The sequence below is a fragment of the Varanus komodoensis genome, unplaced genomic scaffold (assembly GCF_004798865.1).
Source record: "Varanus komodoensis strain SLA01 unplaced genomic scaffold, ASM479886v1 scaffold32, whole genome shotgun sequence".
Classification (NCBI taxonomy): domain Eukaryota; kingdom Metazoa; phylum Chordata; class Lepidosauria; order Squamata; family Varanidae; genus Varanus; species Varanus komodoensis.
Window position 1 is genome coordinate 16,803,245 of NW_025335798.1, and position 26,729 is coordinate 16,829,973.

Here is a 26,729-nt window from a genome sequence, read left to right on the forward strand (position 1 = left end):
TAAAGGTGAGACATCCTGGCCCAACAGGTTCTAGCACCTATACTATGTTTTTCATTTTGCACTTTTGTCAATTTCCATGCATCCAAATGGCTTGCAATTACAACAGGAAAAAACTCAGCTTCAGGTTAGGGTTAGAAAATTGCGGCTCCCTGCACAGGTCCTGGGGCCAGGAAATCTTTCTACTTGGGCTACCAAATGTAGCAGTCAGAAACTATTCTGTTAGTGCAACATCTGGTCTTTCCAACTGAATGTTTGGGAAATCCATATTCTGCGAGATTTGAAAAAAAAAAGTCAGGCTAGGGTTGTAGGTTTCAAACTTTGCCTTTTTTATTTGGCCACACGCCTTCAAGTTCTCAGTTGATAGCGCCGACTTTCAACTGTGAGAAATATCCCGATAGAATCAGTTTTTAACTTCTCTCAACTTTCAGGCAGCAACACAGTCTGGAATATCGCGATGATAATATTATTCTGGAGGATTCTCGCTTTTTTCAATTTTCGCAACCACTATTCTTGTGAAATGATTGGGTGTTCCCTTAGTTCAAAATCAGATGACAGGTCATTGGTGCCAGTGCCTTAATATTGCCAGCTGTATAAAGAAATCAATAATACCTGGGCTGAAGCTATTCTCAGTCAATGCCACTGCAGTTTCACAGGAAGAATCAATAGAAATTTGATTATAGTTTGCTGAACTCTAAACTGTCCTCAGGTAGAATGAAAACATATTTTATTATCACAGAACATCAAGCTGCTTTGGAAATGTGGTATTATAATGTTCCTCGGTTTTTTCTCCATAGCAACAATATTTACATAGCAACAATATTTACATAGCTACTTTCAAGCCTCTCTTAATAGCTTCATCTACGTCAACAACAAGACTGAGCTACTATCATTGGAGGCTTTCCTGTAGTTCTATCCAATTTTTAATTTCACAATTCCTTTTCTAGCTTTCTCATCCCTGAAGCTAACAAAGAAGAATCAAAATGCAACAATAATATTAAATACTGCTTTGGCCTTTGTTTTATATTTACTAACTTAGCCATGGAGCTCACTGGATGACTTTGGGCCAGTCAGGGACTCTTGAGCCCAAGCCATCTCACAGGGTTGTTGTTGTGGGGAGATTTGAGAGCGGGAGGAAAATTGTGTAAGCTGCCTTGAGTCCTTGGAAGAAAAAAAGGTGGGGTAGAAATATAATAATAAAGAAACAGCAATCTGGTTGCGAGCTACTCGGGTAAAGGAGATTGCTAGCAAAGATGCCTTATCTGAAAAATAATTCTGACTGATACATAATGGTTTATGGAGTTCATCAGACAACACACCAACTAAACCACCTCTCATTCCATCTGTCACACCTATTGCACTGCTGGTTGTCCATGCATCAGAAGTAGAATCTGTATTACAAAATTATACCCAAGCTTTAGCTGGTGTTTGAATTCAAATATAGAGAAGGGATCAAATGAATAGGAAAGCAAACTGCTAATAGATTAGTAGTCAAAACCTTTCAATGAAATTCTTCTAATGGAATTATTACTTCCATTGCTGGGCAGCACAGTATGAAGAATATATGGCTTGCAGACTTTATGCATGCCATTTAGTTTTGCGTGGGGCAGCTCTTATGAAATACTGGCTCTCTGATTGGTCATTGTAAGCAGGTATACTGATAGGATGGAGAGAAGACATTAAAAGCAGTTCAAGTTAATGAAAAGCTACAGTACAAGGACAGACAATACAAACGCACGCTTTAAATTAAAGTTTAAAGCAGAGGAAAGCTTTATTAAAACCAATCCTCAGGAGAATTTCTAGAGATGAAAATTGACATTCATAGTCACATTTTGCCTAAGGAGTGGCCTGATCTAAAACAGGTAACAGCAGTGTGGAATATTTGATAAAATAGCAGTGGGAAACAGTATAGTTTCTGATTTCTATTTAATAGTTTCAGTTGAGCTTTATCTTTGAAATTTCTGACCTTTTGGAACTTTCTCATGGAGTTTATATCATTTTATTTTCCAACTGAACTCCCACTGAGTAAGAGAAAACAAACTGATGTTCATTTCTAAATGCTTCTGGGACCTTAAAGTTTTATATATGCCAGAGGGCATTTGAATAATGCTGTTAATATGAATTTTTAAACAAAAGTGTTCTGATAGTTGCTTAATGAAGCAGGTGATTTGGATGTACTTTTCTCTTTTCATTACTGCCAAAACAAGTCATCTCTGCTTGCTTTTAAATATTTTAATTAATAAAAATGTTAATTTCAGTTTTATAATTGCAAAGAAAATTAATTGGGGGCACAGTTTGGTGCCCCCACTTTCTGCTCATTACACCTTTGAAATTCCTTTTTTTTTCCAGTACTAATTTAACATGTATGAAGTACAGGCTTTATCAGCCTCATTCTACCTCTGTTAAAGGCAACAATCACCTTAAGTTACTGGTGTGCAGTGCATCTCTGTGTTTATTCAGAAGTATGTGCTACCATTCATAGATGTTAATTCCCTAGTAAAAGTGTTTAGCATTACAGAAATTACGGAAATATATGGAATGAGTTAATTTAGCTAAATGATTTAGGTAAATTAATAATAGCGTATACAAAAGTTGGAGCATTTGAACTGTTAGTTATACAGATTTATGATGCAAGCATGACCGGTATGTATACAAGAAATTGCAGGAAATCTTCATTGGTAATCTACCATACTTACTGGCTTTATGTAACACAGCTATTATGCATCACTACCCACAATGGGTTGTCATGTCATGTGTACCCAGATCAGTTTTCCTGAGCTGGCTTGTGAGCAAAAAGTTAACCAACAACCCTTGGCTTGTTCAAGGGACTGTTCAATTCATGGTGGGCAGAAACTAGATGACCAGCCCCATCATGGGCAAGCAGAATTGGCTAGAAAGTCCCACAACCTCATATAGAATACTGTGTCCAGTTCTGGGCTACAAGACTTAAGAAAAATGCAGAAAACTTAGAAAGCATCCAGAGGAGGGCAACAAAAATGATCCAGGGTTTGGAAACATTGCCCTGTGAGGAGACACTGAGAGAACTGGGCGTGTTCATTCTTGAGCAGAGAAGGTGGAGAGGTGAAAAGATTCACTCTATAAGTACCTCAAAGGCTGACACAAAGAGGAAGGTCAAGATCTCTTCTTGCTGATGCCAGAGTGCAGGACACGGAATAATCAATTCAGGCTGCGACAACCCAGATTCAGGCTAGATAGCAGAAAAAGCTTCCTCATTGTCAAAGCAATACAACTGTGGGGACAGCTGCCTAGTGAGGTGGTGGACTTTCCTGCACTAGAGACATTCAAAAAAAACTGGACGGTCATCTGAGTGGGATGATGCAAACTGGTGACCTGGAACAGCAGGAGGCTGGACCTGATGGCCTTCATGGCCCCTTCCAGTTCTACTCTTCTTTGATTCTATGATTCTGTGACAAAAGCAGCAACATACTCTTGTCACAAGGCTCTTGGGCAAGTGCAGTCACTCTTAAAGTGCATAAGCAGCATTTGGAAGCAGCTGGCATGAGATACTCCTACTGCAATCACAAACTACTTTGAACTCACCACAGCTATTTTCCTGCTTACCTTTATTTGTTTCTTCCTACATGTGGATATCAGGAAAGCCACCTGTCAAGCCAGCTTCCATGGTTCTCTTTTGATAGCTACTAGAAGTTCTTTCAAAGTGCCCAAGCAGCACCTTGGAAGAGCTGCCCATGGTTGTCCAGTCTCATTTCTTTTCTTTTTCTGTGTCTAAACAATTCTGCAAAAGGATTATCGATTATTTTCTAGCCAGAGCTCAACAAATACTAACCATCACAGTTGCAGAACTGCAAGCATTTGAAGCCTTGACTTGGGCAGCTTCTGGTGGGGTTGGTGCCTGTTCCCAAAGGGCAGCAGGTACCAACGCTGAATATTGCCTAAATGAAGCTGTGAATATATTCCCCTTTTGTTTTTTCTTTTTTGTTTTTTTCAGTTCCCATTCAGACTCCCCTCTTTAGAGTTTTGACAGCTCTTTGTGAAACCTGTAAGACCTTTCCCTTGAAAAACAGAGTTCTGTTTTCATTCGAACTTTCCCAAGCAGTAGAGCCTTAAGATGAACTACAAAATGTGCAACCTTGAGGAAATTAAAGAGGGAGGAGAAAAATGTTTCACTTTGACGGGGAGCTAAATTCTACCGAAATCCTTTTTGCAGTTAAAGATCTATTGCTACTTTGGTTTTTTGGACAGCTTACCTCCTGACAGCCATCAAAAACAAAACAAAAAACCAAACGGGTGGAAATATATTTGGAGACCTTCTGGGCAATGTCCAGAGGTGGTACTTGCTGCCCCTTGGAAGCAGGCAGCTGCCTGGGCTTTGCTTCAGTGGGCAGTTGTGCGACTGCAGCTAGAGAGGGATTAAATATTTCTGAGCACATGTATTTGTAAAGAAAAAGCGGGCTGGACAAGTTTGAAATTTAAAGGAGACGCTTATCCCCGTTCAAAGATTACAGTGACAGAACTGAACCACCCACTGAACTGTAACTCAGCATCCTCTCAGACTATCCTCCTTTTTAGGTCCCTTTGATCCATAACAGCAATTTTAGCCTCAGTGCAGGTATGCTCAAAACTTCAGGTATTCTAAATATAGTCATACCAGATTTGTATCCATTTATACTTTCTGCTAGAGACTGCACTTACAGGCAACCCCTCATTCTGAAATGAGTAAATAAATAATAATAAATGAATGACATAATAAAAAATAAATCATTACGTAGCAGCAATCCTGCAGATGCTGTAGCGTCCCCACTATTATGAGTCCTACACAATCAAGGATCCATTCCCCTGCCTCACTCACACTTTTTGTTTTATTGCAAAAGGAGGAAAAAACCTGCAAATGAAATGAAAGCTGTAGCTGTTTTGCTGTTATTTATAATCTAAATATCTTTATGAGACAGGCAGTGTCCCCTTCCAAGCAGCTAGCACAGGACTCTCCCAGTCTCAGCTAGGCAGAAATCCAAAAGTCGGGGGTGATGTTTTCATAGCAGATTAAGAGAGATCTGAGCCTGATACTTAGTACCTGCTTTTGTTTCAAGCTAGTTTAAGGGACTTAAGCTGACTTTAAGGGACTTAAGCTGACTTTTCTACAATGACGACGCCCCACCACTTTTGCATCATGGCTCTCTCCTCTGCCCCATTAGCTTCCTGTGCCACTCTAAGCATTCATAGCACAAAAGAGCAACAGGACCTTGGGTGTGAGTGTCCTTGTGCAACACCTTCTAAAGGCATTTTCTGTACCTTTTGTACCACGAGTACATATAATTCAAAGCACTCACAGAACTATTTTTAAGTTGTCCATCTTTTGAACTATTTTGTTTGCAAACTATGTTGGGCACTATATCAGGTCCTGAGTTTCTTCAGCAAAACCAACATCAAAAGGCACTTGGACAAGAAGTGATACTTGATTATTTGAAAAGAGTAACAGAGTAATTCATATATAAAATTCAGAGAATTTTTTCAGTCTATCATAACGAGATAGTTCAAATCCAATAATCTTAGAAATAATAGAAAGCCAATCCTATCCTTTTGAGAATGCCCTGCCTCTTCCACACCCCTCCCCATCCCACCCCATTAAACCTCTCTGGCCGAATCAATGGGCACTTCAGTTGTGTATTAACAGATTTTCTTGGCTCTTTAAATATTAATAGGAGAAGGTGACCTTCAGACTCACCAGGGGCTCACAGCAGCTGGAGCACAAAATCGATGCATGTTCACACTAATGATTAACTAATTATAGCACAGCGGAAATTATATTAGTTTATTACTTTTTATCAACAAATCTTTAAATGTACATCAGGTTGCATAGTGAAGGTTTGCAATTCTGTCAACCTCTCTGGGAGTATGCCCCCCATGAACTATTTATTTATTTATTTAGAATTTTTGTATGCCGTCCCATCGCATAAAGCCTCGGGACAGCTTACATAAAATAAACAAACATATAATACATATAATACAAATTAAAAACCCCAATTCATCCTGGCTGTAAATTAAAACCTATAAATAACATTAAAAGTTGTTAAAATATTGTTTAAATAAAAAGGTCTTAGCCTGGCGCTGAAAAAAATAATGACGGCACCAGGCGGACCTCTCTGGGGAGTGCATTCCATAGATGTGGCGCCATCACAGAGAAAGCCCTCCTCTGGGTACTTTGCCTCCTGATGTCTTTCATGGAGGGCTCCCGGAGGAGGACCTCTGCTGCCGCTCTCAAGGGGTGGGAGGAACTAAATGGAATATAGACTGCTCTGTAAAAGCTAGTTCTCAATATATTATGGTAGTTGTCAGACCTTTTCCTAAATTATTACAAAATCATCCAGAAATTATTCCCACCCTTTCACAGCAGATGTGGTGCCACCATGGACATCTGCATGAGGCAAACAGCTGGGCAGTTCTGCCCTGGGCCACCAGACACATCAGTGTAGAAAGCCTGTGTCCTTTCAGTAGGGAACCACTCCAGTCACTAGGGAAGATGGTATAGGAGTCTGTGTTTAAACACAAAAGGTGTGCAGAGTACCATCCCCTGTGCCTGTGCTTACCCTCCCACCCCATCTTTGGGCTTTATCCCCCGCACAGCCTAAGTCAGCCAACTGGGCCCATCTCCCAGTCCTTGGGGTCAGCCATCAACTCCAGGTGCCAGTTGCTAACCAGCCATTGCTTGTTATCTCTGGCATCCTGAAGGACAGTTCTGGTAGTTCTCACCTCCTTAACAGAGAAGGAATTAGGATGTCTTCCAAAGGCTAGGCTGGCACCTTCTGCCTCCAGTATTTTGTCAGTTCCTAGAACCCTTCCCTGACCTTCTGGAGCCTAGAAAGCTGGTTCACATCACAGGTAGCCTTTTCCAGTGCTGGGACAGGGCCATGTGTGGGTCTGAGCAGAATCCACAGGGCAGAAAGATTGCTAGATCTTGCGGCACCCAGCAGAATTCCTTAAAAAATTGAAAACAAGAGAAGACAAGACATCAGGAGATGCGTTCATACACCTCCATGTACCTCATAGTTAGTTTGGCTCTTATTCCCTCTTCCTCCCCAATTTTGCCATCCTTTATGCAGAAAACCTTCCAGAACCAAAGGCTACCTATGCTTCTGCCCTCAGCATTGGAGCAAGGCATTCTAACGCTTGTGTGCCTGATCCTGCCAATTCACTGGCATTTAATGAGTTACAGTCAATTTTTGCACTGACGCCCCATTGAAATCAAAGTGTGAAAAATAATTATTTCAATGGACCTAAGTGCAAGCATCTTGCTAAAGATCCAAACCAAGAAATTTGTATCCTGCTGCTGCAAACTGCTTCAAGCACTGGGGAGGTCTTTGTTATGATTTCAATTAAAAATTCAGAACATAATAAAAGTCCTGCAGGATCCAGAACAGAAGATCTTTTCTCATACTGAGTGAATCTAATTCAGTTGTTTCGGACAAGGCATTGTCAGATGGATATCGGACTTCAAAAGTAGAACACAAAGGCACTGATTTAAATGTGGGATTACTTTGGAATACTTATTTGGCACCGTGCTCCATGTTTTAGAGAAATTTTTAGATTTCTCAGAATTAGCCCTAAAAGGGTGGTCATAAATTGCCCCCTGGTCAAATTCTTCACGGGAAATCTGAATTCTTGTTTCCATGGGTATTTAGCTAACCATTATATGCTTGTTTCTTTTCATAGAGATATGGCTATGGAGGATGGATCCGCCTGGAGCAACACTGTAAAGTTAGTTACATTTCTGTCCTATACAATCTACAGATATATAGTTATTGAGAAGTATATATAAATTATGGGAAAGAATGTAAGAAGGAAGCTTCTGGGTGCTTTGTTTATATTTTAACAGTTTTAACATTTTCAACTCTATGTTGCTGAGGAAACCTTGGTTACTGGGAGACAAAGAAAGCTAATTAACACAATAAAGAAATGATATTGCTTGTTTTCAGCAGCAGCCTTTAAAGTGGGCAAGCTGAACCCTCATCTGGGTTCTGAGGTGGGGGCCTTCTACTCCCTGTACTCAGACCTCCCTGTGTGCTTATGTTCTTAAGAGAGAAACCTCTCAAAAGGGGAGGACTTTTTTTTAAATGTGCCTTTGGCTGCTGAGGAGCTGGAGAAACAGAGATGATTTTGCAAAAGATGAAACTAGAAAGTTCAGTCAAATATGCCCAATTATGGCAAGAAAATTCTGGAATCCTTCCACCCTGCCCTTGTATTCAAGCTGTTTCTCTGACAAACAGAGTGGAAGGAGTGTCTTCCAGCATCTTAAAACTTACAGCATAATCCTAAATGGGTCTATCCAGCAGTAAATCCAACTGGGCTCAGTGGGACTTACTCCCAGGTAAAAGTGCATAGGAAGGATGGGGCAATAAATGAAGGCATTGCAGAAATAAGACTTGCAGGATGCTGCCAGATGTTTTATCATGCTTAACACCTACAATATCTGAAGTAATATGGTCAGTAGCAAAGGTATGCACAGAATGCCATCCCCTGAGTAACAAAATAATGCCATGATCACACCATTAAACCAATTCAACTTTCCATCTATACATGTTTACAGAAGTTCTTATTATATTTATTTTTAAATATATTGTCAGGGTTTCCAGACTATGGTTTCATCTTCTATTCTAACATACTGGAATGGAACACTATGGAATACTATGAAAGCTGGAATGGTGGAAAGCAGGGGAGAAAATGGTTTATTGAATGTTTTAAACCAGGGGTCTCAAACTCAACTTACCTGGGGGCCGCTGGAAGTAGAGTCTAGGTAAGGCTGGGCCGCATCAAGCGGTGGTGGTGGGCCGCTCATCCCGCGTCGCTCCCGGAGGCCGGCCCGGGCGCTGCCAGCGCTTTGAAGGCTGCAGGGCCCCTCCCCCGTCCCCCGCCGGTCCCGGCAAGTGGCCCGCAGGCCGCGAGTTTGAGACCCCTGTTTTAAACAGAAGTAATACATGACTGTCTAAAGGAATGGGGCACCTGTAAGACTGTTGCACGCAGGATCAAAAATTCCCTAGCTGAGCCACAGAGCCATTCCTGTTCTGAGCTACCACTGGGACTTCAGTGGATTCACAAAACTGGAACAGAAGAGCACTGCTAGGAAAGGAACACACAGCTGAGAGGTAGCTCTGTGACCTTTTCAAGTACAACACTGAAAAAACATGGCCTGTTTTGCTTGTGGCTTTTGCAGATGTGGACACACCACACAACTTGGCAACACTACTGAACTGTGGGAGGGGCAGGAAGAGAACTGAGAACATACCTTGCCCAGGGCCTTATTTATTCTAGAGCTGGTCCTGGTTGATATATGACAGAATCTGAACAATTTAAAGACAGATAACGTCTGCATCTTTATCAATATCAACCATAAATAAATCTATGTACTTTTTGGGTGTATAATATCAACAATAATGTAATACAAACAACCTTAAGCATTTGCACATCCAGGTGTCAATCCTTCGGGCACTAATCATTTGGTAATCAGCAGGCTGAATAATGCTGACATTGCAGGGATGCTTTTTTCAGGATTTGTCCAAGGACAGAAATAAATACACTTGAGTTTTGAGGACTGTGAAGCAACACTCCTGCGCCTTATGGATTAACTTCAGGAGTAACCATGGGTGGCAGAGGTGGCAAGGTTGGGAACTTGCTCTCCTTTCTGTCCATGCAGGCAGCTTCCCCTGTGTCAGTTGTTTCTTCACAAAATGTAAACTGGAGGCCCAGATCTCCACCTCAGTCCATCAGGTGCCCACCTTTGCTCTTAAGTTAAATTTATTTGGTCTCAGTCTCCCAGCCTAAAGAGCTGATTTCTGTTTCCCAGTTATATGTAATTACCACATGGCAAATCATAGAGCATTTAAACTGAAGCCTATAGAGAGAGGGGCTGATTAAATAACTTGCACAAGGGGAAAAGCACACAGCTCATAGCTAAAAGTAATGAAGGGGGAACAATTAACTAAATAACCTATCGAGGGAGTATGTCATGCAGACAAGAAGGCTACTGATGCCCTTTTAATCTTTATTAAAAATAAAATAACCAATGTATATACTTGAGCAGATACAATATCCTACACTGTGAAAAACTCCAAAGATCATGTTGACATTTGCCCTTCTGCATGTTTACCTGAATTGCTTCCTACATAGGTCTTCATAACAACTGCTGATGGAAGCGCATTTTCTCTAAAAAGCAAATTTTAACAAGCTCGATGATCACATCTCAAATTGTCTGTCTTTTCAATAGAATAATAAATATTGGAATATGACCTAAAAAGCAACCTAGATTTATCCTTATTAGAGGAGTAAGAGGGATGAAACTGTTTCATAATAATTATATAAAGGTAAAAAACTTGGAATAGCAACAAAAATTCAAAAGAGAGTGGAACTATAGTTAAACTGAACAATTTATATCAAGACTGGTGTAAGTGAATTGGAAATTAGAAGAGCAAACTGGTAGCAAGAAAGTAGAAGAGGAGACACAGGGGGTTGTAGGAGATCAGAGAAAAAAAGTTGTCCCATTTACCTCCCCCAGCACAAAATCTTGCAAGTCAAGTTTCCTGCTCTGTGGCCAATCTTCCCTCCCACTTCAATCCCTCTGTTCAGGGTGAGCTGCCAAGAGAAATGAAAGCCACACTTGCTCTCAAAAATGGGGTGGCCACTAGCTTACCCCCTTTGAGGTGACATTTTAAAAAACCGGACACCTCTGATGATTCTCTGTCTTTTCCACACCTCCCTGAAAGTCTAGGTGTTCAGAAAGATGGAAACATGTAAGCTACCCTCTTTTATAGGAGCACAAAGGTTTGACATCTCCTGCTCTACTTCAAGAAGCCTCTTCTGCATTGTGAATTTTCCTGCATGGTATGAGTTGTGGTACACAGAATGAATAAAAAGAGAAAATCACAATAAACTGGGTGGACACAAATGTTTGCACAACATGGCTGGCTCATCATAAGTTATGGCAGGTACCGTTCAGAACACACAACTCCCAGCCAAAATGATTGCGCACAGAGTTGCATCATGAAAGCTCAGCCATCAAGGGTTATTCAAGGGTTGAACAATCCTCAAATAACCATACTACTAATCAAAGGTTATGCATGGCTTGTTTAATCCTTGGATAACCTATAATGGCTAGGTTTGCACAACCCCCAATCATTTTGAGTGAGGACTACAAATTGAAAATGGAGGCTGTACACACCATGCTTCATTATAGATTAAATAACCCTTGATGATCCAGTCATATTGTGTGAACCAAGTCATTGTTTAGCCCTTATCAGTAAGGTTGGAACTATCTAATAAAAAATGTAATTGAAAACATAATGAACAGAGTGTTCTTCTTTTTATATAGTGTTCTTCTTACTGGATAAGATTACTTACCCTTTAGCATTTATTTTATTATTTTATTTCATGTGGTTACTACCATACTGTATAGTCCTAAAGCAAGTTTTCTAAGAAACGGCTTTAAACAGTTAAAAACAGTCATCCCAGAATGGTACCTTAGCATAAACACAGAAAGCCTCCCAATTTTTAAACCATCCCAGCATCTTTGCCAGATGCAAAGCAAATTTCAGGGCTGGCATAAGATTAACCATCCTAAATTGGCCCTATCATTAAGCTCAGGCTGGGCAGGGAATCTTGGCAGGGGTCTGTGTATCATAAGGTCTGCTCTGGATCTCCAAGCTGCCTTTCCACACTCTCCCATCACCAGGGCTGATATAAGGTTCCAGTGCCAGGCCTGTTATCTTCAGTATCTGGAATGTGATGAGCAGGGGAGAAATCTTGTCCTTTGGACCAGTTCTTGTCACTTCTGAAGTGCCTCCAAATATCTCAGCTTGAACAGCTGTTACATTTTCAGTCTGATATACTGAAGAGTCACTTTTTAAAATATTTTATTCAATATAACCTGACCAATAAGCTCTTTTAAATTTTGTTCTGGTTGAGTGTAGTCACCACAAGATGCTTTGATCTTATCCATTTTAATTTAATAATTATTTCATTTGAATGCACTGTTATGTGGTGAAAGCTAGAGCTTACTACCTGTTTCCCAAATTTGTTTTCCCTGGGGTAGTAGATACCAGCTCTAAACACACAATATTCCAATGGAAACAAGAACATGAAAAAAACACACCTTGATGTAGCTTTATTGCTTCAAAACTTCTTATCTTGAAATATATGCTGCTAAAAGCAAAATGTATCTTGGGCTTCAGTTACACACCATCTTATTCTGAAACTTTCTTTTCTTATTTTCTGCTTTTCTGCTTTTCTAGGATGTCTAGAAGTGAAGTGATAATATTCATAAATGTTAGCACGTGCTATAAGCCATAAAGTAAATTGATTTAGCCTCCAGAAGGACAGCCTGAAATTAACTTTATGAAGAGTTCGGAATGACAGTCCTAGCCTGCAATGCAAAACTAATTTTCTCCTGATTCCTGTGTTTAGTAATTACTGCAAAGCCCTTGAGAATCAGCTCCAAATTAACTTTAACTACAGATGTGGCAAATAAGTGCTTATTTTTAATGCCTCTGGGTCATGTACATTCATAATGACAGTGGCAATGGAGCTTCCAGATGAGGCCTTTACCCTGTCATCTTCCTGTCTTGTTCACATACGTTTATGGGGGAGGCACATGTCCAGACAGCACTGGCTTCTGTTCATGACCCTGCCTTGTTTCCTTATAGCTTCTTTCATCTTTTTCTTACAGCAGAAAACTCACTGAGTACAAAAAAGATGAAATAGGTGCACAATGTCTTATGACTGCTGCTGTTTGAAGCCCTCCAGATCTTCCATATAAATATAGAAATTCGGCCCACAGCCTTTACAATGGGCAAAGTGTTGCTTCAGTCTGTCTAACTGAGCACGACCGTTTTTGTTGTGCTCTGTACTGGGCTTGCCATAGTCTAGAGATCATTAATGCAGATGGCAGTTGGGAGCCGCTGTTCTCTGATTAGGACATGGCTTGTTGGAGAGTCCATCCCACAGCATAACCATTAAAAGGGTTATTACTTATCTTGCCACAGCCTGCATTTATTAGCGAGCAGTTAAGGAGAATCCTTGGAGAAATTACAGGCTTTTCAATATTGCTTCCAGCACTATAATTATTCCATAAAACAGTCTGCCAGAAAACGAACCACATGGCCTACTGGGAATACCAAATTATTCCCACTGAATATTAAAAAAAAAAAAAACCCTGAATCTCCACAATCTATTTTTATACAACAACCTGCTCAATTCCATCAGATCCAATTCCATCTTTTCTATTTCCTGGAAACTGTTTGATGCCTGTAAGAATATATGGCTAAATTTGTCCCTTCTGAAACTTGGGGAAATCAGTTCTCAAATGGTATTTGCCAGAGGAATCAGATGGCAGCAGTGTAATTATAGCCTGGGATATTTGCAGCAATATCTTGAATTGTGACATAGATGCCAAGTTATTCTGAGACCCTGCCAAAATACTGTTTAGGGTCTAGGGAGTGAAAGGGGAACTGAGATTTTCAAATATTTATCAGTTATGCATGATGCATAAGGCTAATATCATATTGGGGTTAAATATGGCCTTAGTGTGATTTTATTAGGAAACCCATGGATCAAAAGAAAGTGCGAACAGCAATTTAGTCCAACTCCAGGGGAAAAAAAATGCTGCGAAGCATCTCTGATGTGTGATTATTAATATGTTTCAAGGAATATGCATGCCCACATGCACAGAAGCCACATTTTTAGACCTGTAAGTCACGATGGCCAGTTCCAAATGCAAGGCTCTAGCGACAGGATGAAAGCGTGGGACTGGATGCCTTTGGTGTATGCATCCCAAACCCCGTTTGCTATAGAAAGATATTAGCAAGGAACTTTAATATATATGACCAATATTTTGGCTTTCTACAGTTTCACATTGACATAACATGGACCCAGAAATGCATCTGTGGACATCCATCATAGCGTTTAGCTATATTATTCATGTTCAAGTAGTCTTCCATTTAAACTATGGCAAGGCATCTTGCATCATGCAAAAAGCGACAGCCAGAATTTTAACTAGAAAAGCACAATGGAACATATCTTACCAGGTCTGAATGAATGAAATTCACAGGTTATGCACTTACTTTCAGAGCCTAGTTCAGAGTGCTGATGTCCATCTACGAAGCCCTCAATGGCTTAAGAGCCAGAGCTAAAGAACCACCTATTATGTATTGATTATATTTGTATAAAAGCTGTCCATTAGCATTATACTCCATTGCAATAAAATGCAAATAGTAAAATTAATAAAATAATACAATTAAATATTATAATAAAGAAACAAGATAAAACACAATATATACCAATTTTAAATTAATAAAATTAAAACATGAGATTAAAATTAAAGCCAGTGCTGCCAATATAGATAGTTTAAGTAAACCCACAGCTGCATTGAAAAAGAAAAGTTTTTTTCAGGCACCTAAAACTCAATAAAGTAGGCACCTGATGATTCTTCGATGGCAAGGCATTCCACAACTAGGGTGCCACCACAGAAAAGGCCCTCCTTCTTGCAACCTCCCCCTTAATCTCCCTAGGGAGAGGAACCTGTAGGAGGGCCTCCACTGATGATCTTAAACAAGTATGTGTGCCAAACTAATCTTCGTGGAAGTTGAGGTACTCAGCTGATCCTCTCCTGCTGAGACAAGTCAAAAGCTGAGAAAAGGACATTCTTCATGAAACTCCTTCCTCAAGTAAATTCACCTCACCTAGCACCAGTTTTGTTACTATTTAGGCATTATCTAAAAACATTTGTATTTTCCCCAGCCTTTTAACTACACGTGTTCCTGTCTGAGATGCTTATATCTCACCATCTCTTGTGCTTCAGGGCAACTTCAAAAACAGCAAAACACATCACAATAATAACAGCAAAACAGAGTCAGCAATAAAACAAATTTAAAGCATCTGAATGACATGTATAATTTTATTGTTTTAACCATTGTAAACTATCCTAAGATCATTGGGTGGAGGGTAGTATAAAAATCATATAAAGGAATAAAGGAGTGAGTGAGTGAGTGAGTGAGTGAGTGAGTGAGTGAGTGAGTGAGTTCTGCCTACAGACTAGCATAGTCCTGGGTGGCCAAGGGTAAAGAAATACATTTTACTAATATTCAGAGATGCACTCTTTTCTTCTTTATTACTGCACATGCTCACCAATGCAGGGGAACATGGCAAAGCAAGTATCAGTGGTAACCCCTGGAAAGCCTCTGCTCTGATTAATCTTATATGTGGAAGCAGCTGCATCTCTAGTCTGAGCCAAGACAAGACCTATCCATTTTTAATAACAGGGCCCAAAATCAATATCTATGGCATTAGATATTAATGACCTTGCACAGTCTTGTCTAGTATTTCCACTACAGCACTTTCTTGTAGTGCAGTGATAATATCAGAAGTCCAAGGTCACATGGGAAGAGAATATAGAAACCGGAACATCACGCACACACGAATGCAACACAGGGTGAGTGCTTGCCATATAGCTCCAGGCCTGTGGCATTACAACTGCATTGCAAGAGTTCCCAGACCTCAAAGGTAATGCTGGCCAAAAATGATCCAGACTGGCATTACAGAAACAAACAAGTTAGGCAAATATTATTTTGATCACAAAGACAACATTTGCATTAATAAATGTTCACCATTTTACAGGGGGAAGCCAAAATGATAAGAGATGAACAAGTTTTCAGAGTTATCCAGGAGAATTGTTGGGACCCAGAAGTTCGGATTAAAGAGATGAACCAATCAGGTACATCCATGTGGATATTTAGGGCTCAGATATCCAGTATGATAACAGCTGTTTCTAAAGGATGCTTCAGTGAAAACTTTCATCATTGATTTTCAGAAGTGATTAGCAGCTAGCTGTCAGGAACATAGGAAGTTGTTGTTGTTGTTGTTGTTGTTGTTGTTGTTAGAACATTTCTATGCCACCCCTTGCCGAAGCCTCAGGGCGGCTTACAACACAATAAAATACAATACAATATAAAAATAACAATATAAAATTAAAATTAATAATATAAAATACATAAAAAATATAAACGATATAAAAGAAGTTATAAAAGAAAAGTTATGAAAGAAAAGAAAAGAAGTCGCCCTGGCCAGATAAATAAGTAAATATTGTTAACAATTAAAATGACATTTAAATAAAAAGGTCTTCACCTGGCGCCGAAAAACAAATAACGATGGCGCCAGGCGGATCTCTCTGGGGAGCATATTCCATAGATTGGGCGCCACCGCAGAGAAAGCCCTCCTCCGAGTACATACCCTCCTAATTTCTTTCACGGAGGGTTCCCAGAGAAGGGACTCTCCCGCAGATCTCAAGGGGCGGTCGGGCATATATGGATGTAAGCGCTCCTTCAGGTAACCAGGTCCCAAGCCGTTTAGGGCTTTATAGGTCATAACCAACACCTTGAATTGGGCCCAGACTTCAATGGGAAGCCAGTGAAGCTGTCGGAGGACTGGAGTCATGTGAACATAACGCTCCGTCCCTGTCAGCAACCTGGCAGCTCTATTTTGAACCAATTGAAGTATCCGGACCATCTTCAAGGGAAGCCCCACGTAAAGCGCGTTACAGAAGTCAAGGCAGGAAGTCACCAGCACGTGTGTCACCATCGCCAGGCAGTCGTACTCCAGGTAGGGGCGCAGCTGATTAATCAGCCGAAGCTGAAGGAAAGCGCTCCTCGCCACCACTGTCACCTGAGCTTCCAATGAAAGCTCTGGGTCAAGGAGTACTCCTACGCTGCGGACCTTGTCCCTAAGAGGGAGTGCAACCCCATTCATGGCCAGGTCAAATCCACCCTCTCTGAAGCCCGATCCACCAACCAACAGGACCTCCGTCTTGTCTGGATTGAGCTTCAGTTTATTGGCTCTCATCCAGCCCATTACCTCAGCCAAGCACCGGTTCAGCACAGCCACTGCCTCACCTGGATTAGTGGAAAATGAGAGGTAGAGCTGGGTATCATCAGCGTACTGATGATTCCATAGCCCACACCTCCTGATGACCTCTCCCAGCGGTTTCATATAGATGTTAAACAGCAAACGGGACAAAATGGAGCCCTGTGGTACTCCATGGCATAGCTGCCATGGTGCAGAGCCATAGTCCCCCAGCACTACCTTCTGGAATCGGCCGTTGAGATAGGAGCGGAACCACTGCAAAGCTGTGCCTCCAACCCCCAATCCCGCTAGCCTATCCAGAAGGATACCATGGTCGATGGTATCAAAAGCCGCTGAGAGGTCCAGAAGAACCAACAGGGACGCACTCCCCCTGTCCTTCTCCCTGCACAGGTCATCGTACAGGGAGACCAAGGCAGATTCAGTACCGTACCTGGGTCTGAAGCCGGACTGAAATGGGTCCAGATAATCAGTTTCATCCAAGAGTGCTTGGAATTGTCCCGCCACCACCCGCTCCAATACCTTGCCCAGAAACGGGATGTTGGCCACTGGTCTATAGTTAGTGGCCATCTCTGGATCCAGTGACACTTTCTTCAGGACCAGTCGGACTACCGCCTCCTTTAAAGGGGCAGGCACCCGACCCTCCCTCAGAGAAGCGTTAACCACTTCCAAGATCCAGGTCCCAATCCCGTGCTTGGAATTATTTATTAACCAAGATGGGCAAGGGTCCAATAGGCAAGTGGTGGGATGTACTTGTCCAAGCACCTTGTCCACATCATCGGGCCGCAATAACTGAAATTCATCCAATAATTCTGGACCAGACGGCAGCATTGGCGTCTCCCCAGAAACCTCTGATTCATTAGTGGAGTCCAGCTCGTGACGAATCTGAGCAATTTTCTCCCTGAAATGCCTGGGAAAGTCGTCACAGCGGGCCTTTGAGGGTGGAACCGGATCTTCCTTAGGACCCGGGCGAACCAGGCCTTGCACCACTCGAAAAAGCTCCGCCGGACGGCATTGTGAGGAGGCAATGGAAGTGGAAAAAAACTTCTTTTTCGCCGCCTTCACCGCCACAGTATAGGCCTGATAGTGGGCTTTCAAGTGTGTTCGGTCGGATTCATCCCGTGATTTCCTCCACCTATGCTCTAGCCGTCTCCCCACCTGCTTCATCGCCTGCAATTCAGGTGTATACCAAGGGGAAGAGCGGACTCTGCCCGGTGGGAGAGGACGCTTAGGAGCGATCGTGTCCACAGCCCTGGTCATCTCCCTGTTCCATAGATCGACTAGAGCCTCGACAGGAGCGCCAGTCTTGTCAGCCGGAAATTCCCCCAGGGCTTTCAGGAATCCATCCGGGTCCATCCGGCTCCGGGGGTGGACCCACACAATCGGATCCGCACCCTTACAGAAGGAGAGGTCACTCTCGAGCACAAACCTCACCAGGAAGTTGCCTCCTACTGAGTTAGACCATTGGTCTGTTTAGCCCAGGACTGTGAACACTGACTGGCAGCCATGGTACTGCAGGCAGGATTCCTTCCTAGAGATGTTGGGGATTGAACTTGAGACCAAATGCATCCCAAGCCTGTGTTCTACCATGGAGCTACACAGTATCATTTGAAATCACGTGCTCTGTGTGTGTGGGAAGATTTCAGGTCAGTGTTCCCCATCCAATTCTTTCCAGGTGTGTTGGATTACGGCTCCCATACTGGCAGGGGCTGATGGGGTTTGCACATGTAGAGGGCACCAGTTGGACAAGACTTCCTTAGAAAGAATCTAAAATATGTCAAGACACTTAATAACTGACTTCATCAGATGTGTCAAGTAGACCAAGAAGGTCCTATCAATTGAAAACACTGAGCACCAAATTAATAAGTGTACAGGAATGCCAGACATATCCTGACTATTGGAGTGCTACAGGTTACATATGTTGATTTCTGTTTTGATTTTTAATAGCCACCCGACATCTCACGGCTACTGAGGATGTTTAATCTACATCAAGGGCCAAGAGGGCAGGATTCCCCCCTTATGGTTTTGCTTTGGTATTCATTGTAGTTCTGCAAAGCTCACAGTTTCTCTAAACATGTTGACACCTTCCTCTCCTTTCTCAATAACCCCATTTTGACTCGATTCTTGCTGGCACTCACAACCTCCGTTAGAGGGAATTGGAGGGAGCAGTAATAAATAAAAGTTTAAAAACAGCCGTATGCATTACTGCGGCTTGCTTAGGCATCCCCTAGAAGCCACTGGGTCAATGAGTCACATTTGCCCCATACTTTCCGTAAATGACCTGCTGCCTCCACCTGCTGATTTGCAGAGAGCAGCAGGACTCTCCTTTTGTACGCTTGGTTATTCAAAGCCAGCATGTGAGACAATGTACAATAACCTTAGAATCCACACCGACAGAAAACAGGTATTAAAGCAGTTAGCATATAGCCATTTTATATAACATAATACCCAGAGCAATAAAGAATAACCAATAATGTTTCTGTCTAATAACATAACATCTTTGACTCTCCTTATTACCACCATGCTTTTACTTGTTATGCTTTCTACCTGATGCTACTTAATTCTAACTCTAATTCTGAACTCTAATTCCTCTCATTTTCACTCTCCATCAGTGGCAGCAGGTGCCCATTGTGGCTGGTTTGCTGACAGACAGGATCATTACATCCTTTTTGCTCTATAGAAAAATAAGCATTAGAATTTAGAATCAATTTATTCCAAGTTCCGCAGAAATAGAATACCTGAATTTTTTTAAAGTTATTCTGAATACAAATAGTATAAACATTTAATAAAATTGTATTTACTACTTTATTTATTTATACATTTCTGTACTGCTCAATAGCCAAAAGGATATCTGTCCCATACTGCTGGTGTGCCTCTGCTAGTTCTTCCTGAAACAATCTTGAAAACGAACTCCAGTGACCTGCTGGGTTTCAGAAATTAGTGTTTCTGTTATTTTCAGATGCTTTGAGGACCCTCCCATTGATTCTCATTGTGCTAGTGGTGAATCCCTCTAGTGCACAGGTAGCATAGGAAGCTGCCCATATTTCAGAAATAAAGTGTAAGCTAAATTTATGTGAATTTAGTATTTAGTTTTTATTAATTTTTATTATTTTTATTTGTGCATCTTTTATCATTTTTATTAGGTATAATGGTAGTTAGTGGAAAGCATTTGGAAAGGTGAACTACTGAGAACCCCCTCCCCCCAAAAAAAAGAAATAAAAATAAGGAAATGTGACCTTAATCTTGATTATACCAGTTGCAGGATCCAAGAGATTACTGAGACTATGTACTAAATCTGTTGCACTGCCAAATTTTATGAAAATTTGTTGATATGGAGAGATGCAAAACCTAGGTGATCTTGAGTATGATATCTATTATCTTCTATGCAACCTCAGTTTAAAGTGATTTCTTGTACCTTAGAGCAATACAAATTGGGTTTTGAAGTAATTTTGTCTGGTGTACAAGTGTGAAAATTTGTCCAGAAGAATCGTGCATTGATTCAATTATAAAATTACATATGACAAAACTCTCTGAACAAATATAATGCATTAGTCCACAAGCTGGTCACATAAATGATCCATCTAGATCTTTAAAAAATGATCTGCACGAGCTACATATATACCTACTCCACAAATGCCAAATGACTGAACTTAGCTAATATAATTCATAGGATCATATCAGTACTGGCAATGTCTTGTTTATCATCTGTACTTATGCTGTTCCACAGGAGTTACTGTTCAGGTCCTTTCTACAGTTCCTGTCATGTTTAGCTATTGGGTAAGTCAGTAAAACAATTATTTTCATTCTATTGCAAAATTAAGAGTAGTAAATGCAAAAATGGAGCAATTCATCAAACAGCACATAGTTGCCAAAAGATCTATGCATGGCATTTCAGTGGATTTCAGTGTAGATACGAGGTTTGGTTTATTTTGTGCATGTGCTGGGGGAGGGTGGCATTGTGGGTTGTTCCTCTGTAACCATGAATGGATGAGCTTCATCCATGCGTGACTTATAAAGAAGTGCCACTGGCACACTTTTCCATAACTGATGACAGTGAGCAATGCTGTCCTGGATGCTGCAGGAATAGCTGACTAGCTGTAATGTTTACTCACATTTGCACTGCTGTTGCTTTCCTCTCAACTTTTCTGCTGGGTTTGCATAGGATCCCAACTACTCTACACTGAAATTCATTACTCTGGTGTAAGCTGGTTGCCATAGGATTGTCAGCCAATATGCTAACCAAATAATCCCATTTCCTGCTTTCCTACCCCTGGCAGGTTAAGTTCTTATTTTGAAATATATTGCCTGATGTTGTTAGTTTGGTTGGCATTTCGATTCTGCAAACCGAAGTTACCACGTGGAGTAAAAAGGGGATGCAATGACGTTCTGACATGAGGATACAGTTTTCCATCTATGCAATGTGACAGTTAAAAGAAAAAAAGATGCTACTTGCTACATATTCATGATGATACCAAATTACTAAATATCCCGTTATTCTCTACATTGTACCACCAACATTAAGACTGTCTATGATTTGCCACATTCAAACATATCAAATCTAGGAAAGAGAAATTAAGACACCAAAAGCCTTAAGCTAAAATTCTCCCTCTCTCTCCCTCTCGCACACACACACTCCTGTTAGTCTGAGAGCATCTAGGAATGAATAGGATTTCTAAGTGGCAATTTTTGAGCAGGACTGTGCTTTCCCTCTAGTCAAGCTAAACAAGCTGGTAGATCCAGCCAAGAGGGTTATTTAATCAAATTGTTGCCCAGAGGAAAATTAATTGTTGCCCAGAGGAAAATTAATTGTTGCCCAGAGGAAAATTTATTTATGTTATTTATGTTATATTTTATATTGTAAGCTGTCCTGAGGCTTTTTTTGCGAATAGGACAGCATATAAATCTTTTAAATAAATAAATAACTAATTGTAGTGTTCTACATAGGCATTGTTTTCTGTAACTTTCCACATAAAGATTATTTTGTACAACCAGTCTTTCTGTTTCCCTGCAACTTTAAGCCATATCCTGATTCACTCTGTAATGATCTTATCAGGCAAAACCACAGGATACTCTAGACTTATGCCAGTTACTAAACAATGACTTAGCCACTACAGTGAAGAAGCACCCGAAGAGGTTCGTTGGCCTTGGCACACTCCCCATGCAAGCTCCAGACCTGGCTGTGAAGGAAGTGCATCGCTGTGTGAATGAGCTCGGATTTCCAGGAGTGCAGATAGGCTCTCACATCAATGAGTGGGACCTGAATGCCCCAGAACTCTTTCCAGTCTATGCTGTGAGTACAAATAGGATATGTGGAAGACACCATGGTGAGGTAGGGTTGCCAACCATAGATGACTTTCAGAAAAATCCAAGGCACAGGCCTGGGATCTTAAAGGAAGGTAGACGGGGGTTCACGTGTGCTGCAGATCAAGCTGGTTGATACTGGAAGGTCACAAGGAGGCCAAGTGAAGGTTCTGGTGTACTGTTTGCCTCTGGCACACCACCACCTTCTGCAGGAGACAAGCTTCTTACTGATGCACAATATCATTCTGGAATAGATGAAGTGTAATGATGATGAACTATTTATTATTTGTTTGACTTATAAAACCACAACCAAGAGTCCCAACCAGGAATTTCTGGGCAATGTACATCCATCAACTTTGTTATACAACATTATAAAAGGAATAGTAATGAAAATATATTTTAAAATGACTAAAACACAAACTAATACCAATAAAACTTCCACATTAATATTTTTTTTAAAAAATTAACCTCCATCAGTGTAGTGGTTGCCTCGATGAAAGTGTTATTTCATTTGAACAATCCACAACATTTAAAATTATTACAATATCATTTAATTATTAAAATATCTAGAAAATAGAGCTGTTTTTGGCTGGCACCAAAATGATTCTAAAGAAGGCATCAGCTGAGCCTTCTCTGGGGAGCTGGTTCCAAAGATACGTAGGACTCAACCACTGAGAAGGCCCCTTTTATTCACCATCCCTTTCATCTCCTTTGAGAAGGGCCTCTGAACCAGACCTTAACAACCAGTCGGGTATATGCAAGAGAAGGCGATCCTTTAGGGCTATATACAATATGTCAAAACTAGCACTTTAAATTGGGCTCAGCCTTCAACTGGTAGCTAAAGAAAACGGTATAGAATCGGCATAATGTGGGTGCACATGGTTCTTATGAGAACCATGCCACCCTATTTTGAACCAATTGATCTTTTTGAACCATCTTTACAGGCAGCCCCGTGTAGAGTGCATTGTACTAGTCCAACCACAAGGTTACCAGGTTGTGGATAACTGTGGCAAGGTTCTTTCTGTCCAGGTAGGGCCAAAGTTGGTAAATTTAAGTATAGCTGAAGGAAGGCACTCCTGGCCACTGAGTCAACCTGAGATGCAAGTGATAGTTTTGGGCCCAGGAGCACCCCCAAGCTACAAACCTTGTCCTTTAGGGGGAGTGTGACCCTATCCAGGACAGGTGGAAGGCCCCCAATTGATCAGATATTCCACTCACCAAGAGTACTGCCATCTTGTCTGGATTGAGCTTCAGTTTATTGGCCCTCATCCAGTTCATTACTGAGCTAAGACACTGGTTCAGAACTGAGACCACGTCACCTGGATATGATGAAAGGTAGAGCTGAGTGTCATCAGTGCACGGGCTCTTGCACATGTTGGACTGTTTTTAGTAACATCAATTACCATTTCCCAGACCATTCTTAGGCTTATTTAGTTTATCCATGCATAAGCTAAATGGTCAGTCCATGTATATGGGCTGTCATCTCACTACCACTGTAGACTCTCCTCTTGACTGGCTAGCCCATTTACGTGATGCTGTTGAATGTTATTCATAAGCAAGCAATATAAACAAAATTGCCATAAAATCATTACTCTTTCCTGACTTACTCTTGTGTTATAAAATCATTTATACACCAGCAACTGTTCTGGCTGGCGTATCATATATTTTGCCATCTCTTTAACAATCTCTTCTTAACTCTCCCTTGTTAATTTAAGGCTGCTGAACGATTAAATTGCTGTCTGTTCGTGCATCCCTGGGACATGGAGAAAAATGGAAGGATGTCTAAATACTGGTTTCCCTGGCTTGTGGGTCAGTAGTTAAAGTGCTTAATCTACATTTATTAATTCAGTCAGTAGTAGCAATATTTATTTATTTTATTTTATTTAGGAAGCTTCTATGCCGCCCCATTCGCCGAAGCCTCGGGGCAGCTCACAATAATAAATAAATAAACACAATATAAAAACAATATAATTTGAGTCGACCAGGCCAATAAATAAATAAATAAATAATATTAACAATTAAAATAACGTTTGAATAAAAAGGTCTTCGCCTGGCACCGAAAAACAAATAACGACAGCACCAGGTGGAACTCTCTGGGGAGTGCATTCCATAGATTGGGCGCCACTGCAGAGAAAGCCCTCCTCCAAGTACTTACCCTCCTAATATCCTTCACGAAGTGTTCCCGGAGAAGGGTCTCTCCTGATGATCTCAAGGGGCGGGCGGGCATATATGGACGTAGGCGCTCCTTCAGGTAACAAGGACCCAAGCCGTTAAGGGCTTTAAATTGGGCCCAGACCTCAATGGGGAACCAGTGAAGCTGACAGAGAACTGGAGTCATGTGAACATAATGCCCAGTCCCCGTCAGCAGCCTGGCAGCTCTATTTTGAACCAATTGAAGTATCTGGACCATCTTCAAGGGCAGCCCCACGTAGAGCGCGTTACAGAAGTCAAGTCGGAAAGTCACCAACAAGTGTGTCACTGTCGCCAGGCAGTCGTTCTCCAGGTAGGGACACAGCTGATGGATCAGTCAAAGCTGAAAGAAAGCGCTCCTCGCCACCGCTGTCACGTGAGCTTCCAGTGAAAGCTCTGGGTCAAGGAGCACTCCCAAGCTGTGGACCTTGTCCCTAAGAGGGAGTGCAACCCCATTCAGGACTAAGTTCAGGTCCCCTTCCCCGAAGCCCGATCCGCCAACCAACAGGACCTCCGTCTTTTCTGGATTGAGCTTCAGTTTATTGGCCCTCATCCAGCCCATTACCTCGGCCAGGCACTGGTTCAGTACAGCCACTGCCTCACCTGGATTGGTAGAGAATGAGAGGTAGAGCTGGGTATCATCCGTGTACTGATGATTCCACAGCCCACACCTCCTGATGACCTCTCCCAGCGGTTTCATGTAGATGTTAAATAGCATGGGGGACAAGATGGAACCCTGCGGAACTCCATGGCATAGCTGCCATGGTGCAGAGCCATAGTCTCCCAGCACCACCTTCTGGAATCGGCCATTGAGATAGGAGCAGAACCACTGCAAAGCAGTGCGACCCCCAATCCCACTAGCCTATCCAGAAGGATACCATGGTCGATGGTATCAAAAGCCGCTGAGAGGTCCAGGAGAACCAACAGGGACGCACTCCCCCTGTCTTTCTCCCTACACAGGTCATCGTACAGGGAGACCAAGGCAGATTCAGTACCGTACCTGGGTCTGAAGCCAGACTGAAATGGGTCCAGATAATCAGTTTCATCCAAGAGTGCTTGGAGTTGTCCCGCCACCATCCGCTCCAATACCTTGCCCAGAAATGGGATGTTGGCCACTGGTCTATAATTAGTGGCCATCTCTGGATCCAGTGACGCCTTCTTCAGGACCAGTCAGACTACCACCTCCTTTAAAGGGACAGACACCCGGCCCTCCCTCAGAGAGGCATTAACCACTTCCAAGATCCAGGTCCCTATCCCATGCTTGGCATTGTTAATTAGCCAAGATGGGCAAGGGTCCAATAGGCAGGTGGTGGGACATACTCGTCCAAGCAACTTGTCCACATCATCAGGCTGCAGTAACTGAAATGCATCCATCAATTTTGGACCAGACGGCGACATTGGTATCTCCCCAGAAGCCTCTGAATCACTAGTGGAGTCCAGCTCGTGACGAATCTGAGCGATTTTCTCCCTGAAATGCTTGGCAAAGTCGTCACAGCGGGCCTTCAAGGGTGGAACCGGATCTTTCTTAGGGCCAGGATGAACCAGGCCTTGTACCACCCGAAAAAGCTCTGCCAGATAGCATTGTGAGGAGGCAATGGAAACAGAGAAGAATTTCTTTTTCTCCGCCCTCACTGCCACAGCATAGGCCCGATAATGGGCTCTTAAGTGTGTTCGGTCAGACTCATCCCGTGATTTCCTCCACCTACGCTCTAGATGTCTCCCAGCCCACTTCATCCCCCACAATTCAGGTGTATACCAAGGGGAAGAGTGGGCTCTGCCTGGTGGGAGAGGACACTTAGGAGTGATCGTGTCAATAGCCCTGGTCATTTCCCCATTCCATAGTTCAACCAGAGCCTTGACAGGAGCACCAGTCTTGTCAGCCGGAAACTCCCCCAGGGCCTTCAGGAATTCATCCAGAACCATTCGGCTCCGGAGGCGGACCCACACAATCAGGTCCACACCCTTACAGAGGGAAAGGCCACTCTTGAGCACAAACCTCATGAGGAAGTGATCTGACCATGACAGGGGTGTGAGACATAAATTCCTCACCCTCAGAACACCCTCTTCCTGCCCCGTCGAGAAAACCAGGTCCAAAGTGTGTCCACATTCATGGGTGGGGCTGGTGACATGTTGAGACAGCCCCATGGCCGTCATGGAGGCCATGAAGTCCTGAGCCGCCCCGGTCAGACCAGTCTCGGCATGGAGATTGAAGTCCCCCAGGACTAACATCCTGGGGGTCCTCAACACCAAATCCGAGATGATCTCTGTCAGCTCAGGCAGGGAGACTATTGGGCAGAAGGGTGCACGGTACACCAACAGAATCCCCAGTCTGTCTCAGTCGCCCAACATCAAGTAGAGGCACTCTA

The 26,729-nt window shown here is 42.2% G+C and overlaps 1 protein-coding gene across 1 annotated transcript in view; it reads left to right on the forward strand.

The window, feature by feature from the left end:
* The first annotated feature begins 1,796 nt into the window (after positions 1-1,796).
* The window catches only part of ACMSD (aminocarboxymuconate semialdehyde decarboxylase), a 46,884-nt gene continuing 21,951 nt past the window's right edge, over positions 1,797-26,729 (forward strand). The window contains exons 1-6 of the mRNA XM_044438190.1: positions 1,797-1,859; positions 7,687-7,731; positions 15,634-15,730; positions 20,600-20,649; positions 21,926-22,162; positions 23,889-23,982. Coding sequence (XP_044294125.1) covers positions 1,803-1,859; positions 7,687-7,731; positions 15,634-15,730; positions 20,600-20,649; positions 21,926-22,162; positions 23,889-23,982 — 580 coding nt within the window. The 5' untranslated portion in view covers positions 1,797-1,802. The remainder of the gene's footprint in view (positions 1,860-7,686; positions 7,732-15,633; positions 15,731-20,599; positions 20,650-21,925; positions 22,163-23,888; positions 23,983-26,729) is intronic.